Source organism: Paramisgurnus dabryanus, chromosome 6 (assembly GCF_030506205.2).
Source record: "Paramisgurnus dabryanus chromosome 6, PD_genome_1.1, whole genome shotgun sequence".
NCBI classification, from domain to species: Eukaryota; Metazoa; Chordata; class Actinopteri; order Cypriniformes; family Cobitidae; genus Paramisgurnus; species Paramisgurnus dabryanus.
The window spans coordinates 17,872,286-17,887,339 of record NC_133342.1 but is presented as its reverse complement, the minus strand read 5'-3'; the positions used below and the strand labels follow the sequence as shown (position 1 = coordinate 17,887,339).

The window sequence follows — 15,054 nt, the reverse complement described above, 5'->3', positions numbered from 1 at the left end:
AACAACACTGTCAACTACACGAAGGTCATTACACTGTGAGGAGTTTTGTTTGAACTGTATCGGGGTGTAATTTGATTCATTATTAAATGGACTGCGTCAGTTCCCCACGTCACCCCATGCGTGTTTCTCTTTGCTGCTTGTGAGATTAAAACCCCTACTATGGCGAAACGGCAAGCTCATGAATATTAATTATGTTAAGTAGAGCATACGTCACAGCCATGATTGGTCAATCTGGCATTTTAGCACCGCCTATTTACCAACGTCTACATTTCGGCCAATCACTTATACACGGTGGATGACACGGCGTGGTACGTAATTAATATTCATGAGCCAAGCCTTTATCGTAGTGGTATTACTAAAATCGCTACCGGGGGCGTGGCGTGGGCTTTGCCGGTTCTAGCAGTAGCAGACACAATGAAACGAGGGGCAATGTAGGGCACCACGTTGGGACTTGAAACGCAGATACTCCGGTAGCGTATTTTCTTTTTACTTAATTTCGGACATTTTTGTATTTCAGTTTATTTATTTCGTGTATATCCACTGTAGATAGAGAGCCGAGTCGCCGATGATAAAAACAAGGAGTTGAACATTTTCGAAGAACTGACCGAGCTCAGGAAACGAGGCTGCCTGTAACTTTTGCTTTGTCGTTAAACGCAGTCGCGGTATAATGTCGTACGCTTATTCGGATTATTTAGCTGCGAAGTGTCTGGTATCGATATCCAGCGGTCCCGTCCTCCATCGACCCACCCCGGTGTCTGGTGCAGCCCAGGCCCCTCCTCAGGGCCTTACAACCGGGGAGCCAGACGGGTCGAGCGAGGACAGGGAGGTGCGGGAGACGCTTCGGTTAGAGGGGGCAAACATGATGACGGTGGCAGAGATCCTAACCGACCTGCACGGCAAGTTTCGTCCCATGTCGGCCTATTCCGAAAGCAGCAACTCGTCATGCGGAGAGAGCGGTTACACCACGTTGTCTGACTCCACCACCCCGACGCCTACCATGACCCCCTCTGCCACCCCTGTCCCGGGACAGTACAATAACACCCCCCAGCCAATTTGGGGAGGAGGGGGCGCACCTCGTTCCCCAACCAAGCGTCACCCCTGTACTTTCGACGGGTGTGACAGGGTGTACGGCAAGTCATCGCACCTGAAAGCGCACATCAGGACACACACAGGTAAGCTAAACCACATGGTGGAGGATGAACAGTAATGATGCTGATATCATGGGGATATATACAATTAATTGTTACATAATATTATTCATTATCTATAGATTGCACTTGATATTTACTTCTTGAATGTTAACTTATATAACGTATATAAGTGTTGTTTGTAGATTTTTCCAATATTGTGTAGGTGGGTAGAGTTTGGATAATGACAAAAAACGTTAGCCATTATATTTAAAGCATGGGCCCATAGTTTCTGTGTGTGTGTTATTACAATTTTCGTACGGGAGAACTTTTATTCCTGCCAGGCGTCTGTTTGTTGACTGTTGTCAGGGTATCTTCCTGTCAGCACTCTTCATCGACCATAAAAAAAGATATTAAACGTGAATTTGTAAATAACAATGTCATTTACTACTCGTTAGTTGAACAAAAGAGTGAAAAACTCCCAACTGAGGCCTTCGAACAAAGAAAGTTTATGAACAAAGGAAGGAGCGCGTGAGGGAGGACCGAGTATAGTAGTGTAGTGACGAACCCCCGTATTTGCATATGAACAGGGCTCGAGCACAAACCGTGCGCGCGCGAACGCCCGTCCGGTCACGCGCAAGGTTCCATTTAAATGCACCTTGTGTGTTATTTGACTAAAGCTAAAAAGACTCTTATTCCATGCACCTGGCATTTCTTTATAAGGCATTCAGTTGACAAACTATACATTTGAACAATAGTACATAATAGCTTGAACATGAAATTAATTTTAGTGTACTAAAATACTAGAATGGGAGCTAGTACAGATAAAAGACACACTAGTGCAGTTTCTAGAACACGGATGAAACACTAGCACTGTTTCTAGGACACTTATGGAAGACTTGTGCCGTGGTTAGTAGTATACAAAGTAGCCTACAGTTACTACTTGTGTACTAAATCAATTCTAATACACTTAAAAACAGTATAGGTGCTAATATATCATTAAAGCACTAGTACAAAAAATGCTCTTAAAGCAGTTTGTCAGTTTCTAGTGCGCTAACTAGTACTCTACTACAATTTATTATTGTAAAGCTAGAGTACAGTCGATTTTATGGGTGACTCTCAGTTCTTCCTCTTAAGGTACTTCTGTCTTACTGCTATATAATGATACTTATTGTTGTTAAATAGATAAGAGAGAGCTAATTTTCCATGTTCATTTTCTAGGTGAGAGGCCTTTTCCCTGCACTTGGCCTGACTGCGAAAAGAAGTTCGCCCGTTCCGACGAGTTGGCTCGACACCTACGTACCCACACGGGCGAAAAACGCTTCCTGTGCCCCCTCTGCGACAAGCGTTTCATGCGCAGTGACCACCTCATCAAGCACGCTCGTCGACATCCCAACTTCAACCCCTCCATGATCAACCGTAAGGGCTCGGTACAAGAATCCGCCTCTGCCCAGCCCACTGCCTCCTCCGAGTACGCCAGCACTGCCGAATAGACACGCCCACTGCCTCACACGACCTCTCCGGGACCTCCATCAGACACCTGTTTTCTGCACTGTGACCACCATCCCCGTAAGACACGCTGCGGCTTGATTTGATTTCCATGCATGCTGGGATTTTTTTGAGCTCAGTTCTTACCTCCACAGGCCAAAATAGGAGAACTTCACGTCTTCCTCTGAGCCCCTTCGCCCAACCAGTAATGACCAAAATGGGTGACGGAGACACAAACTTTCAAGCACATTCCCTTACGACTAGGCACAGTCATGTGATTATATTATCACGTGGCTGGCAAGTGATGCAGAATACAAAGTTGACCATAAATGTGCCTGTTTTGGGTGAAATATAGTGGACAGAAATACCTTAATGTGATGCATGTGGACAAAATGGCCACCGGGGGTAGCGTAATGTTTTTGAAAAACAGATGTATCAGCTAGTCATGTATCACTTGTCAGCCATGTTTTAAACCTCCAAAAGGGAGTCACATTTTTAGGGGCAGTTTACTCGCTCAACAGTCTTTGGTCTTTTATTTGCAGTCGCTCCATCTGAAAATTTAGCACAACCTTGTTGTCTTGTACAGCTGGATTGACAGAATAGCGAAATCTTGTGATAATAGACCGTTACCAGATAGATTTCTAGCAAAGTATTTGTGTATTACTCGCAATATTATCACATCGTTTACAACGTTGTGCATTTTTAAAATGCCTGGTATAGCTAAGCCAATGAGGTATAGTTTATCCATTCCCTAAAATAATATGATGCCTATTGAAACCAAACATTGCAAATAATTAAAAAATAAAATGGCCAGTGAGTTTCTGTTGGGTAGAAACACTGCCAGTATTTCCACAACTTTCCCTACTGAAATGATTGAAATCATAATAACTTATTGTCGTTTAAGTTTACTTTTTGTCTGTTTTGCTTATGTTTCCTACTAAGATCAGCATGGCCTCTGAAATAACTTTTTTTTTTAAATAATAATTAATATTATTAGACCATGCTAATCTAATACTGCTTTGCGCATCGAGGAACTCCTTTGTTTATCCATGTATTCTTGACATGTTGATACATGTAGCAGCAGTGTGTTTAATAGTGATGTGGATATGTGTAGATAATATCTATGCTTGAAGCTTCAATGGTAAAGATGTTATTATATAAACTACTAGAAGTAATACTTATGACAGTACACGCTTGAATAGAATAGTGCTGCTTGTGTGCGAATGTTTTTGCGCGTCACGTTTGTGTGTATGTATATCCACACGGGAGAGGAAAAAAGGAATCGTTCTCTCTCAAAACTGTCCCATCAGCGGACCTCTTACAACCATCTCAGAGAACAAAGAACACATCAGGAAACTCAGAAAGCCTTAAATACTTTGACTTGTTTTGCACCATTGTTTACTGTTTGATATTTTCTACAGGTATGCCGTCAGGCATTGATCTACTCAACTAAAGAAATACACATGCAATATTGCACTTTTTCTTACTGGTATTGTCAATGATATTATTAATCTGCTAGTGTGATGGGTAACACTGTATAGATGCTACTGCATAGTTCTACAATACGAACACTGTGGAAGTGGAAGGGGTTAAAGACCCGTCACAATAAATCGAGACGATAGTCTAAATATGCACATTTGTCTGAGTGCTTAAACTAGATTTTTGTGAAACTTTCAGTTTAGTTGTATTTTTTCTTCAGGTTTTGTAGTATCAAGATGTCAGTAACCGATACACTTTCAAAAGTGTAATGCTCTTTCAGAGCGAAGTTCATGAATTTGTCTGCTGTCTTATTCTCAAATCTACAGATAACAGTTTTTTATTACTGTATGATACGGTTCGTACATGTTTTTCTGTGCAAATCATGCAATATTTAAAGTGCTTTAGATAGCTGCTGGCAGATATCTAAAGTGCAATGACAAATTCTACTTTCTCAACAATAACAAACCAAACCAGAATAGTATCTAAGACTATATGTGTTCTGTAGTAAATTAAATTGTATATTGCTGAAATGCTTTGTATGTTTAAGATTGTTCTTTTTCAAGAAAGAGTTGTTTTCCTCCATTCAGATGCATGGTTTGAGTTGTCTTTGGAGCTGTTGTACTGTGTTCGGCTAATGCACTATTGCATCAATGGTACACTGTGCTATGGGCTTTGTATGTGATACTGGACCATTGTGATCACGTCTTTTGATTTTTTTTGCTTACAATGCCCTCTTTTAGCATTTTGGAGTCAACTTTGCATTTGAGATACCTCCTATTATGCTTCATATATTTGCAGCTAAACTCTGGACTGTCTATGTTGTCACAAACCACTGTTTCACATCCGATTTGTTTTTGTTTTTTTTAATTTTTGTGTTTTGAGGTCTTTTGTATCGTTTGGTTTGTTGTATTGAAAAGTCTTGTTTCTTTTGCTTTGTGTTAGTTTATATACTGTAGATGTCTTTAAAGTATGCAGAACATAGTGGGTAGCTTAGAACAGAGCCCAGTTATCTGGTAAAGCCTAGCAATCATATAGCAAAGAAGTGATGTATTCTATAGTTTCTTCCTTGCTGTTTTTAAGCATCCTGTCTCTGTATATCAAATGCAAGTAAACTGAGATGTGTGGTTGATTTAAATCTTGATGCTACATTGAGAATTTGTAAAGTGGTGACTTTGTTTCAAGAACTGCTTTGTTGCTTGACGTACAATCTAGACATTGTCCATCCAGATGTTTTCACACACTACACCGATTATGCACTGATTGGCAAATTGTCTACAGTAATCACACTAAAAGGATGTCTGATGAGATCTGATCCAGGTCTCAGTCTACAGCTTTGTCTCCTATCAGTGGACCAGCAGGTTTTGTCAGTACAAAAGCTTCCATGTATTTCCTCAGGTGATAAAACTAAATGCTGAAAATCTTCTTTGAGCAAGACCTAATGTTAAGCATTCTTTCCTTTTGCTTTTTTCCATTATTCTGCATTTTTAATTTATTACTTGCTTTTTTGTTGATGTGCTTTAAAATATCATTTTATAGTATGAGACTTGACTATTAATTTGATTTAGGCAATTGATTTATTGTTTGCCTTCAAAAAAACCTTCCAGTGCTTTTTAAATAATAAAGAAACTGATAAAGAGTTTAATGTGTTTTTGTGTTTGTGATGTTTAAAGAGTAACTAAACCCTAAACCAACTTTTTATGGTTAATGATCTGTAAGAATGATGCTTTATTAGTGCTGTTCATTGATTTTGGTAATTTTTTTGACATTTGGATATAAAGTGTTTCAATACTACAATATATGGTGTAAAAACGTCTGATTGCTGCCCTCTTCAGGTTGAACGGTGGCTATTGCAGTTGAATTTTCCCATTGGATGTTGGGTCCAAAAAATGACTCGTGACGTAAGCAGGTTCAAGCTCACCACGCCCTTGTTACGATCTCACCACACACTTGATACGAGCTTAGTTCGCCCCCTCTATCTTCGTTGGGATCTGCCCACTTTACTTGCATTTTTCAAATATTGCCAGTGGGAGGAGTCAGGCTCTAACTAGGGGTTTAGTTACTCTTTAAAAATACTAAAATATGTCTAAATAATTTTTGAATTAGATAATTATCAGTTGAGAATTGAGTGTCTTAACACAATTAAATGTAATTTGTGATTTCGAAATAAGGCAAGAACTCATCTCCTGGTTATTTTACATTAAACAGGTTTGAAATTTTACTTTTTTTTAATGTGTCTGAAACCACTTTTGGATCACTTTTTGGATGTCAAATAAATCTTTGGTGTCCCCAGAGTACAGATGTGAAGTTTTAACTCAAAATAGATAATTTATTAGCATGTTGAAATTGCCACGTTATAGATGTGAGTAAAAATGTGCCGTTTTTGGGTGTGTCCTTATAAATGCAAATGAGCTGATATCTGCACTAAATGGCAGTGCCGTGGTTGGATTGTGTAGTTTAAGGGCGGTATCCCCTTCTGACATCATAAGGGGAGCCAAATTCCAATTACCTATTTTTTCACATGCTTGCAGAGAATGGTTTACCAAAACTAAGTTACTGGGTTGTTTGTTTTTCATATTTTCTAGATTGATAGAAGCACTGGGGACCCAATTATAGCACTTAAACATGGAAAAAGTCAGATTTTCATGAAATGTCTCCTTTTATGGTCTCGCTAGTGGCTAAGCTGAACTCTGGGAGAAAAATATAACAAATGTTTTGGTTTGCTAAAGATAAGGGGAGGTGACGATCATGGATCAATGCTTGGAAAGGTTAGCCGATCTGTAGTTAAAGGCAGGATGCATGATCTCTTAAAGGGGGGGTTCAATGGTATTTCAAGCATTCTGTCTTATTAACACAGTTATAGAGTTGTTTCCTCATCCTAAACATAAACAAAGTGTCAAAAAAGCAGTTTGACATGTTACAGAGTATTTCTGTGCCGAATGCACTTCGCCAGGGTTCGTACAAGTTTCGGAAAGTTTTTTTCGATTACAGGTCCAACTGACGTTTCAGGGGTTTTCTATACGTATCACTTCTTTATATGGGCACTTCCCCTGGAAAACCCCGCCCATCCGTCAATCAGCGGGAGACACTAGAGCTTGAAAACATCTTATCATGCGACACAGCTTTGTTTAATTTCAAAACTCAACAATGGCACGAAAGATGAAGTGGGTTTTTGGATGTAAGGAGAAGAAATCCAGCCTTATGAAAACAAGGGATATAGTTTATTATCCGGGGTAGCAGCGGAGTTTTGCGTGTGTGTTTGATGCGGTTGCATGCGGTAAGTAAGACTTCTGTCTTATGTTGGAAATAGTCGCGTTATCGGAAAGATTCGGTAAAGCTCATCTTTCTTTTTTAAATCTGATTACACTAAAGACTCTTCGGAGATATAAAGGATGTCATACTACTCTATAGGTACTCCAGATTAACATCAGAAATGCAGAAACAGCGTGTGTTACGTGAGCTTTAAAGCCAGTGTTGACATTTGAAATCAACTAAACAAACACGCCCCTACGCCAAGTATCCAGACCTTCTTTTGATCGACCCTCCCCACACACATGCAACCCAGGCAACAATGTCGGTTAGTAGACACGCCCCTTACTGCTGATTGGCTACAAGTGTGTTTTGGTACTCGGCCGACTCCCTTTTCCAAAGTGTTTTTCAAAAATCATGCACCCCTCCTTTAACATTGTATACATATTACACATTTTACACAGTAGCATTAGCTCAGAGTAGTTTTTGATACGCTTTAGCTACAATTTGAATTACATACTTATTTTTCCCTTTTATAAGAAATAAACTACTCTTAAAGGACTGTGTTGTTTTTGATTCTTTTTTGCGTAAGTTAACTGGAAATTACGTTTGTTTCACGAAAGGTGTTAATGTTTTTACTGCTGAAACCGTTTTTAAGTCTACAGTGGTCTATAAATACTTATATTTGAGAAAATCTCTCATTTTTAGAAGATGATTCAGGAAAGATGGCAAAGACACAGACATTTGTCATGATAATCTTTACAAATCAACAGTCCTGTATTTTATTTGTATACCTTACTGCAACAATGAACTATATAATATCATGTATTATTATGTATTTTATCAAAGAGCGTTGTATTACCCAACTTCATCTAATGGCTTGAACTATTGTTTCATCCATCATTCACTTCATCAAGTTATTTACATTTTATAATATCAGGCATTGTATTACCTGTTCAGTGTTTAGCTTCAATTAATAAGTTATTGACTGGTACAGATGCCTGGCTAACCATACCAGTTACATCTGCAACAAAGAAATGCTCAACTTGGCCCCTTTTCCATATTATTTACCCAAGTCCATGCTGTTTTATAAGACATTTGACAATTCCATAATAATTCTGTAATCAAAGTTCATCTTTTCCACTACTCTCAGAAATAGGAGTTGGGGTCTTATCACCACGACTGTGGTCTCTACGGATGTGATGGCGGTCCCAGTCAGTGGCCACAGTCTCGTCATCCCAGATAGTGGAGGTCTCTGTGTCACTGAAATAACCCGGCTCTCCGGTGTAGTGTGTGGGGAAGAGAAGCAGAGGCTCTACAGAGAAAGCCTTTAAGTTTCTCGGGTTAAAGTAAGACATATATTCCTTCCTACAGAGTAGGACAGAGTAAATGCAGGTGTTAGACATGCTTTCTTATCATATACACTCACGAAAAAAAAGTTATAAAAGCTGTCACTGAGAAGGTACCTTTTAAAAGGTCCTAATATGTACCATTTTGTACATTTGAGGTACCAATATGCACCTTTTAGGTACAAACATATACTTTTGAAAAGTGACAGTGACAACTTTTGTACGTGCTTGTACCTTGAATGACCCTTTAAAAGATAAGCAATTGTTTAATATTAACATTAACAACAAGTGAGCAAGTAAATACTTTAAAATACTTTTAAACTAAAAAAATAACTACTTTTAAATGATCGACTTACCTGATTTGACACTTTCAGCATTTTATTGATCCTCAAATATAACTAAATTGAACTTAAATTGTCTAAATGGCAGAAATGTTTACAGTCGATTCTCTTTGTTTATACATTGACTAAAACATTAGGCAAAGCTGGGGCATAATTACATTTATATTTATTATAGGGTAAAGTAGGATTAACTAGTACTCACTTGGGGTGTTTGTTAAACATAACAGGTAGAAACTCATCCACTGGCAGCATCTTACTGAGGGGCTTTGCATCCAGAAGCTTCTGTGCCCCCTGCAGTGAAAGGGCGTAGCCCAAAGTCCAATAAGAATAATCTGGGCTCACCAGGTTCTTCACTCCCTCCACCCAGTGCTCGGGGTGCTTGATCTGCAATCGTTTACGCCCCACATAACTTTAAGAGAAGCCAAACAAAACACATGAAATTATAATCACTGTCCATCAATGACGTTTCAAAAGGACACTGAAATGATTGTAATAATACCACAATAAGGAAGTGGTGAAGAAACACTGGAAAAAGAATACACTGGATTTACTTTAAAATATAGTGCATCATTCTTGCATCCACTTTTTAAAGTTTTACCTGAAATTTTAAGCAATTGCATTGATGGATGCAAAAATGATGCACTATATTTTTAATAAATCCACCCTTTATTTTTTTCAGTGAATGAAGAGTAAAGGCTGTGAGCAGAGCCTACACCTTTTGGTCAATAAAAGTGTAATGAAGGGAAAAAAACTTTATTCTTTTGAATGATTTTGTATGTGTATATGCATAACTGTATGTATGTACTTATAAGTTTTTATGTTTTCATGTGCAAAATGATGCAAATGGAATTTTTTGTTGACCAAAAAATCTAATAAATAATAATTATTAAAAAAAAGAGTAAAGACTGTGAGCAGAATGAAGATTGGAGAACAGAGATATTTTCATCAAAAAACCATAACTTACATTAAGTCCCACTCAAGTCCAGATTGCTTCACATCCTCCATGATGATACTAAGGTGGCTCTTGAAGTCGGGTTGAAACCTCACATCATCCTCTAGTACAAGCACCTGCTGTTGCTGGAGCTCCACCACCTGTGGGCGACAAATAGCATAAACAAATAAACTGGCCCTTTTGACTTGTGTGTTGAAAAACAGATACCACTAAAAATCATGTGTAATACATATCTTTTGTATATAGTTTTATTGTATGATCATCAGCTTTACCTCTTTCCAAATGTTGAAATGACTGAGGAAGCAACCGACTTCCCCTTTAGTTAGGACACGCTCAGAGTAAGGATCTTTATAACCTGCCAGCATTTCAATACCTAAAGCCTTCAGCTGAGATGAATTTAAGGCTCTAGAAAAAAACGTAATGAATTAGATTTTACTGTGCAACAACAGAGAAGTATATTATAGGAAAATGTTTTATGGATGGACAAACTTTGCCATTGGTCAGTGGTGAGAAAGTGGGCTATATCTTCATACTTGCCATCCACCACATCTGTGATGGTAACGTCTATGCCCAGCACCTCCAACGAGCGCAGCATACGATCTCTACGATCTGACCTGTGCTTTAGATTGATCAGGTAGACCTGAAGAATGAACACTATGCAGTTCATACTAAAGAAAATTTTTACAAAAACTTGATTCAACTTTATGTAATAAATTATTGTATTGGTTTTTATACCTGATTGAATGCCATGGTATCTTTGGGTTTTAAGGGAGTGTGCAGATATTGTGAAGTTTCCATTTTAAAGTAAACTGAGGAAGATAAACTTGTTATTTGTCATGAAACATTTGAATAGATATAGTCTAATAGATAGTCTGTCAATGAGTAATCCACTTCTAGGTAAAATAAACTATAAAAAATATTGCTTTTGCCCAAATAACCTGTGAGATGTATGATACTTCATCTTATAAGCAAAGTCAACAGTGATTAAAAGTTGTTATTTATCTATTTATGTATATCATTTCGTTTTGAGCTACATACGTCTAATATATTTTCACTGACAGCCCAATGGCTATCAGTGGCTATTAGATGTCTTTTAAACTTAAAATTGCTTATTGGGATTTGGATAAAAGGATCAGCTATGATTTAATGTACAGTACAGGTCAAAAGTTTGGACACACTCACTCGTTCTTAATTTATATATTATTCCATATAACATAATAATAATAAACTTATCCAAACTATATCATAACACAAATGCAACTTTGGAAATTATGTTGGTGACTAAAAGCATCCAAAATAAACCAAAACTCTGTTATATTTTACTATTGTTAGTGCAGTCACCCTTTGCCTAGAAATTGTTGAACCGTATGCGTGTAATTTTTTTAAGAAACTTCTTAAATTATCAATTTAGGATGAATTTTAAAGAGTATAGAAGGAGTTCGTATTTAATCTTGGCTCTTATTGCCTGCTTTTTCTTCAATATTCAGTGTAAGTCATCTATTTCAAAATAATATTTTAAAATAAAATGTAAGTTTTCTAATAACAAAATTAATCTGTTTTGCACAGGTATGTTTTTGTCTACAAAAGTAATTTTAAGCATTTAACCATATACCTTCAGCTTAAATGATTGTTAAGATCATAGTTAACATTCTAGTCAAGTGTATCCAAACTTTTGCCCTGTACTGTAAATGTTCAAAAGTATTAGTAAAAATCAACTTTGCATGTAGATAAACAAATCATATGCTCACTTTCTCAATTTTATTTGGATTAGACTTTGTTTGGAAATTCTTCAATCTCAATAAGACATATAATTTAATAAATGTGGTGTCATTTAAACATTTAAAAATAAGGCTGTAGGTTAAAGGTAATCTAATGGCAACCAGGTTTTAAACCTGAAAGAGTGTGTGCAGAAAGATGTCACTTTGGAGTGAAATCTCACTCTTTCCTGTGAAAATTGTATGGAAATCCATACAGTGAAGTGGTTGTGTGACTGTGAGCTGGTTAGAATAGTGAATGGTCAGTCCACCCATCACAGTAAATCACTAGTTTGAGTGTTTGTATTCTAATATAAACATATTTATATCAGTAAAGATATTAACAGTGTAATATAATGTGACTATAGTGTTTATAATCAACTATACTGGAAATCACCTCATCTCTATTTACATCACTAAAAAGTTAATGATTCAGTCACAGTCATGAAAGCTCCTGTTTAGCCCCAATTTTTGTTTGCAAATATGCTTGTCAATTCTTCACATTGTTCTTATGTTATATTATGAGCATACTTAATGATACAAACTTAGTGCCTCTGTGACAGTGTGGCTGAAGCTCTCCACCTCCTCCTCCAGACTCTGCTTTGTCTTCAAAGGGAGTGGCAGATACCCATAATGCTCTTTATTACATACGAACATCTGCATACCTGTACAATTATATAACGTAAATGAAAATATGTATAGATATTACTGTTCAATATAGTACTACTATATTATATTTCACAGGCATAAGTTTAACTTTGACATATTGGTGGGGATATATTTACTGTTTGTGTATGTCAAACTGTGCTATTTTTACAAGAATGTTTAAATGATGGATAATTAAATGTTAAGTAAAATAAGTTAAATATTAGTGGAAAAAAGGCACAGAGGTACATCAATGGTTATATACATAATTTGACACCCTTGTTGTAAATAAAATTGTTACCGGCTTGTCTTGCAGAAAAGGCAAATGCCATGATGTCATCCAGAGTCCAGACATAGTAATGGTGGACGGGGTAAAAGGCCAGGGATGCACTAGCATACCGACGCAGGTCAATCAGCATGGTGGAGTGAATCATGGGAACGGGGTGGCAACCAATACGTTTCCAATTCCGAATGGGCACATAATGTGGTGTTCGTTTGTAATATCCCTTCAATAAGAAGGAAGCATCTTAGAAAGTGCTTCACTGATATTCATACAGAAAATAATAAATATAAGACAAAAGTAGTACCTGTGGGGTCATACCGCACCAAAAGTTGGAATAGAGTGTTCTGGGGCCTCATTTATCAACATTGCGTAGAAAATGTTCTATATTTGTACCTACGAATGAAATTTAGAATGTGCCTAAGTACAAAAAAATCGGGATTTATCAAACGTGCGCACGTGGTTCGTACGCACATCAGTAAGTAATCCTTGATGATAAATCCCACTTGTTCTTAAGCACCATGCTCGTGCACGTTCATGGTCATTTGCATTCCGAAACGCCTCCAATGAACCATATATGGTGACAACACCTCCCGTTATAAGTCACGTGGTTGTGCTTTTTCCCTCATCGCAATAATGGCAAAGAGAGCGAAAAAGAGGAACTTTACAGACACAGAAATTGAGTTACTGGTGGATGAGGTTAATAACACATCTGTTTGGTTCACTTAGTACGGGAGGAATGACTAACAAAAGAAAACAAATCTGCATGGGAACATGTTACCAGTGAGTTTAATTCGTTGGGTATGAGAACACTTCTAGAAATAAAAAAGTGGTTTGAAATTAAATTATCAGCCAAAAAAAAAAAAACGCGTCACAGCACACCGACGTGAAATCTGTTGGAAATTGAGGACAGACAATGACAGAACTTTCCTTGGACAGCCGCATAACCCGCATCATCGGCGGGATCTCTGAAAACGCGCTCCCGGCGGAATGGATGATTTGCCAAGTCTTCCAATAATGCAAGATAAGCCACTGTGTCAAGCATTTGACGGAGCTTTCTTATATAGGGTTAGACACTTATTTCATTAATTAACTTCAATACTGATTTGCAGTTACTTTATTAACAGTAATCATTTTTAACACCTGGGGGTGGATAATAAATAGACAAAGTGTTCTTTTAACACTGGGGCTGGACGGTCCTGTGTAGTATCGCTATTATACCACTAGATGCTCTGCGTACGCATACTCCGAGGTGTGCGTATATTTACACACATTTCTACGTATAAGTGCAATTTGATAAATTCCACACTTTGCGTAAAACTGTTCCTACGCACACTTTACGCACACTTCTGTGCGTACGAACGCTTGATAAATGAGGCCCCTGGACTCCAGCATTGGAGCAACCAGTGTAAGATTCTCAGCGATCAGCTGATTTAGCACTTGTGTGTTTGTCAGCAGGTTGTCACTGTCTACAAACTGGGTACAATGGATATTAACTTAATTAACCTTTGATTAAATTAAAACATTTATGCAAGCAGCAATAATTACTTTTTTGAACTCGATATGTTTAAAATTTTGTAAAAAATTGTGGTGGGCAAAGATTAATCGCGATTAACCGCAAAGTAAAAGTGCATTTTTGCATAATATATATGTGTGTACTATGTGTAATTATATATATATATATACATTATATATATATATACAAACATTTAACGGGACACCAGATTATGACCAAGAATGAGAAGAAAAAATCTCACCAGTAGGTAGTCTGCCCACTGTGCCCTGGCTGATCTCAGTGCAGCCTGCCTTAGTTTCAGCACATGAGTAAATCGAGAGTCAGGCCAGTGCTTTGGTCCCAACTCATCCATATAGAAACTGTACAAGATAGATTGCCGTATATTTGCGATTTGAAATATTGCTTAAAATACAGATATTAAAACGTCACAAATACAAATTCATTGCATTTGTTAATATAGTGCATTTGTTTATATTGACACCTCGTCTCCACCTCCATGGTCTGCAGTTTCACCAAGTGATACAAACTCTCCACTTCAGAGAGCCATTCTTTCAGCATAGCCGTGGTGTTGTCAATATTGTGGTCAGTAGCAGCCCTGACAAACAGAAAATCCATCTTATGGTTGCATTTTCTTTCAGAATATGGTCATAAATCATTGAAAAATCATCATCATATGATAAAAATACATTGCTATTTATTTTAAGAATGTCGATTGCCTTCACTGTAAAAAATACTTTGCTGCCTTAAAAATTTTTGTTGAATCAACTTGGATTTACAAGTCATTTCAACTTACTATTATTTATCTTAACTAGAGATGAGTTGTTATAACTACAGGTGAGTTGTTATAACTTATCAATTTAAGTTGACTTTTCTCAAC

General features: G+C 37.4%; 2 protein-coding genes across 3 annotated transcripts in view; one reads left to right on the top strand and one right to left on the bottom strand.

Moving 5' to 3' along the window:
• The first annotated feature begins 382 nt into the window (after nt 1–382).
• LOC135750403 (Krueppel-like factor 13) lies at nt 383–5,725 on the top strand. Of its 2 annotated transcripts, XM_065269200.2 has the most exons (3): nt 395–470; nt 547–1,172; nt 2,349–5,725. In XM_065269200.2, the coding sequence occupies exons 2-3, from the start codon at nt 668–670 to the stop codon at nt 2,618–2,620; spliced, it is 777 nt and encodes a 258-aa protein (XP_065125272.1). In that variant the 5' UTR covers nt 395–470; nt 547–667; the 3' UTR covers nt 2,621–5,725. The 2 variants fall into 2 exon arrangements, with proteins under 2 accessions (XP_065125266.1, XP_065125272.1); XM_065269194.1 differs by having other exon boundaries at nt 383–1,172.
• Nucleotides 5,726–8,096: 2,371 nt separating this feature from the next.
• Nucleotides 8,097–15,054, bottom strand: part of colgalt2a (collagen beta(1-O)galactosyltransferase 2a) — an 8,509-nt gene continuing 1,551 nt past the window's right edge. The window contains exons 2-13 of the mRNA XM_065269186.1: nt 14,659–14,772; nt 14,419–14,536; nt 14,047–14,137; nt 12,969–13,012; nt 12,683–12,887; nt 12,282–12,401; nt 10,718–10,791; nt 10,516–10,622; nt 10,255–10,387; nt 9,995–10,122; nt 9,233–9,439; nt 8,097–8,708 (exon numbers count right to left, since the gene is read on the bottom strand). Of these exons, the coding sequence (XP_065125258.1) occupies nt 8,465–8,708; nt 9,233–9,439; nt 9,995–10,122; nt 10,255–10,387; nt 10,516–10,622; nt 10,718–10,791; nt 12,282–12,401; nt 12,683–12,887; nt 12,969–13,012; nt 14,047–14,137; nt 14,419–14,536; nt 14,659–14,772 (1,585 nt within the window). The 3' untranslated portion in view covers nt 8,097–8,464. The remainder of the gene's footprint in view (nt 8,709–9,232; nt 9,440–9,994; nt 10,123–10,254; nt 10,388–10,515; nt 10,623–10,717; nt 10,792–12,281; nt 12,402–12,682; nt 12,888–12,968; nt 13,013–14,046; nt 14,138–14,418; nt 14,537–14,658; nt 14,773–15,054) is intronic.

Excerpts from the sequence above, each read along its gene's own strand:
- LOC135750403 (XM_065269194.1), top strand. The coding sequence starts at position 668 with ATGTCGTACGCTTATTCGGATTATTTAGCTGCGAAGTGTCTGGTATCG. Across the intron at positions 1,173-2,348 it reads GCACATCAGGACACACACAG|GTGAGAGGCCTTTTCCCTGC; the intron begins GTAAGCTAAACC and ends TTCATTTTCTAG.